Source organism: Rhagoletis pomonella, unplaced genomic scaffold (assembly GCF_013731165.1).
Source record: "Rhagoletis pomonella isolate Grant_MI unplaced genomic scaffold, Rhpom_1.0 Rhpom_scaffold_00013, whole genome shotgun sequence".
In the NCBI taxonomy this organism is placed as follows: domain Eukaryota; kingdom Metazoa; phylum Arthropoda; class Insecta; order Diptera; family Tephritidae; genus Rhagoletis; species Rhagoletis pomonella.
In genome coordinates, this window is record NW_023458567.1 from 21,816,163 (window position 1) to 21,818,713 (window position 2,551).

The following is a 2,551-nucleotide window of genomic DNA, read 5'->3' on the forward strand; positions in this document are numbered from 1 at the left end:
AAAAATGAAAATTCCATTTGCTCGGCGCTAGCACCGCGTTATTGTGGGATGCTCCATACAAATTGTACGCGCATGAGGATTTTTGACAGTTTGGTGCTTGACGCGCCAATTTAGGGACGGCAGTCGGAAACAAACCCGATTCCGATTCGAATCGGATTGCAGAACATACGAGTTCCAGCTTAATTCTCTCAATTTCCCGTTCTTCCTCTTCCTGATAATTATAGCTGATGCCAGATAAAACTTTGTTGCGACTTTTATAACTTTGCCAGTAAGGTGCCAGGCGCAAAAGGCATGCCACAATGAACGCCAAGAAAACAATTTTTTACTGCTTTTTTACTCGTCAAAATTACTGAGGATTTTATATATTTTGCTTTAAAAATATCAGCAATGTAATTAGGTTTTATATTTCTACGTAAAATCTCGAAACAATATAAATATTAAACGGGCCGATTGTCAAAGCGCGCAAAAAGATGGTAGTTGGTCACCTTTTCGCTTCGCGCTGCAGCTTCAACGATCTATGTGGCATGCTTTGTGCATTTTCATACAATTCATCTTATCTGCCAACGCGAATCCGTCACGTAAAGCGAAGCAAAAGTTTTATGTAGCATCACCTTTTCTGGTAGAAAAGTAAAGAAACAAAGGTGCTATCGAGAATTAAGCTATCGATAGTTTAGCAACATTAAACAGCTGATTTACTCGTAGTTTTTCTGTAATACTTTTTAATAGAAATACATATATCGACTGTTCAAATAACGATGTCAAAATTACTGTCCATGAATTTAAGATCAGGTGAAGCTGCGCGTATATTTGCACGTTTGAAAACAAATCCACCAACATGCAATAATTTAGTGCAAAATAATTTGGAGCAACGACAACAGTTCCACCTTACGCCATGCTGTAGTGAAATACGTAAATTGGCACGATTACGTGTTGTAGACAACAGTGAAATAGGTAAACGTGCCATGGCAGAGGGCAAACCACCACGCTGCATTCATGTTTACAACAAACGTTCTGTGGGCTATATTGGAGATAAGGTGCTTGTTGCTATCAAAGGGCAAATGAAGAAAGGAATTCTAGTTGGATTGAAACAGAATCAGAAGCCTAAAATTCCAAAGTTTGATAGCAACAATATAGTGCTAATTGATGACAATGGCAGCCCGCTTGGAACTCGTATACACGTTCCTATCCCGACGATATTACGCACTATCCTCAAAGAAAAAACTCAAGCTAAAGGAGCAGATTATACGAAAGTCCTAGCTATAGCAAGCAGATTTGTTTGAGAGGCTATGTTATTCACCCTTAAAATAAAGTAAATATTCTTAGTTTCTATGCTGAAAAAAAAAACAAAATGGTTTAGTTTCATGTGGCAATAAATTAAGCTTTTTAAGCACTTATATATGGTCATTATTACATAGTTGGGCGTTTTCTCGTTTGGTCCGGTGAGGTATTCTCTCCCCCATAATCCAGTTGATCTCTCTTACGTTTTTTGCTATGCTCATGCACCAATTCACTGACACTAATTTTATGAGATTTCATTTGCAACCAGTTTGTGAACTAAACGAAAATATGTGTTAATAATTTTTACGAACATATTGTAGTTGTTCATTTATAATCCTACCAGTGTATTTGTTTTCACACCAGATTCATATAATTTCTGTTCTATGTCGTCCAAACGATGCTCTGGTTTTCCATCCTCAGAGGTACTCTTTGATATGTCGAGCAAATGTCTTACACGTTGTCTCATTGTTTCAAACACAATTCGGCCGACGATATGATTGCGATCATAAGGTGTCAAATATCGTCCATACTCATAAAAATAAGGATGTAACCTGCCCAGCTCAATGTGTGTAGTTTCTGCTTCACATATCGCTTTATGTACATTTTTGTAGATATCCGGGACATTTACTGTAAAATATGGATTGCTAACCTTTAGTTCCTTTATGTACCACAATGGCAAATTCACTGTGCGTCCAGTATTTAAATCATCCGACTCAGCACCCGGATCTAGGAAACCTGTGCAATAAAAGTCAAATGTCACTATATTACGTTCATGGGCTACCGTGATTATTACCCATTTTCAGAAGTTTCGTGTTAACTTTACATTCTACTCTTTCTTGAGTTACAAAGATATCTTCAACAGCATAATAATTTGGAAAATAGCTTTGTGCATTCATCTGTCCGCCTTCTATATTAGAAATTGATGATAAATTAATAAGTTAGCAAAAATAAATTTTTGGCGCGCTTCGCACAAGTAATCGCAATTGCATGTGGATCGAAAAAAAAAACAGGTGTATATTTAATGGAAATGCCGTCACATTTTTAACTCAAGCTAGTGCATACGCTTCCGCCTTAGATAAAGTGCAATAATTAATAATTTAGAGAGCTGTGTTAACTGAAAAACAAAAATTAGAATATTAAAAACTAGAGGTGGGGAAAACTTTTTGGCCAGTGTGACCGCGCATGATGACGAAAGACACAAGATCACGTATAGGGCATTCGCACGCGGCGATTTTACAGGCAACAAAAGTTGAATACGAAGTTGAATGAGAAG

General features: G+C 37.2%; 3 protein-coding genes across 5 annotated transcripts in view; 2 read left to right on the forward strand and 1 right to left on the reverse strand.

Moving 5' to 3' along the window:
• The window catches only part of LOC118748970 (protein crooked neck), a 28,357-nt gene that overhangs the window by 17,317 nt on the left and 8,489 nt on the right, over positions 1–2,551 (forward strand). The gene's annotated exons all lie outside the window — the stretch shown is intronic.
• Positions 664–1,396, forward strand: LOC118748973 (39S ribosomal protein L14, mitochondrial). Its single transcript, XM_036483747.1, has one exon. It carries the CDS (start codon positions 756–758, stop codon positions 1,278–1,280), a length of 525 nt encoding a protein of 174 aa, XP_036339640.1. The 5' UTR covers positions 664–755; the 3' UTR covers positions 1,281–1,396.
• LOC118748972 (probable DNA replication complex GINS protein PSF3) lies at positions 1,353–2,474 on the reverse strand. Of its 3 annotated transcripts, none has more exons than XM_036483746.1 (4): positions 2,316–2,454; positions 2,072–2,185; positions 1,619–2,013; positions 1,353–1,554 (listed from the first exon to the last, which is right to left on the reverse strand). In XM_036483746.1, the coding sequence occupies exons 2-4, from the start codon at positions 2,172–2,174 to the stop codon at positions 1,408–1,410; spliced, it is 645 nt and encodes a 214-aa protein (XP_036339639.1). In that variant the 5' UTR covers positions 2,175–2,185; positions 2,316–2,454; the 3' UTR covers positions 1,353–1,407. The 3 variants fall into 3 exon arrangements, with proteins under 3 accessions (XP_036339639.1, XP_036339638.1, XP_036339637.1); XM_036483745.1 differs by having other exon boundaries at positions 2,250–2,454; XM_036483744.1 differs by having other exon boundaries at positions 2,072–2,474.

What these genes read in the sequence shown, in the direction of transcription:
- LOC118748973 (XM_036483747.1), top strand. Translation starts at nt 756, where the DNA reads ATGTCAAAATTACTGTCCATGAATTTAAGATCAGGTGAAGCTGCGCGT.
- LOC118748972 (XM_036483744.1), bottom strand. Translation starts at nt 2,174, where the DNA reads ATGAATGCACAAAGCTATTTTCCAAATTATTATGCTGTTGAAGATATC. An exon ending in CACGAAACTTCTGAAAATGG is followed by an intron (nt 2,014 to 2,071) that starts GTAATAATCACG and finishes TTTATTGCACAG; the next exon opens with GTTTCCTAGATCCGGGTGCT. An exon ending in GTGTGAAAACAAATACACTG is followed by an intron (nt 1,555 to 1,618) that starts GTAGGATTATAA and finishes ATTTTCGTTTAG; the next exon opens with TTCACAAACTGGTTGCAAAT.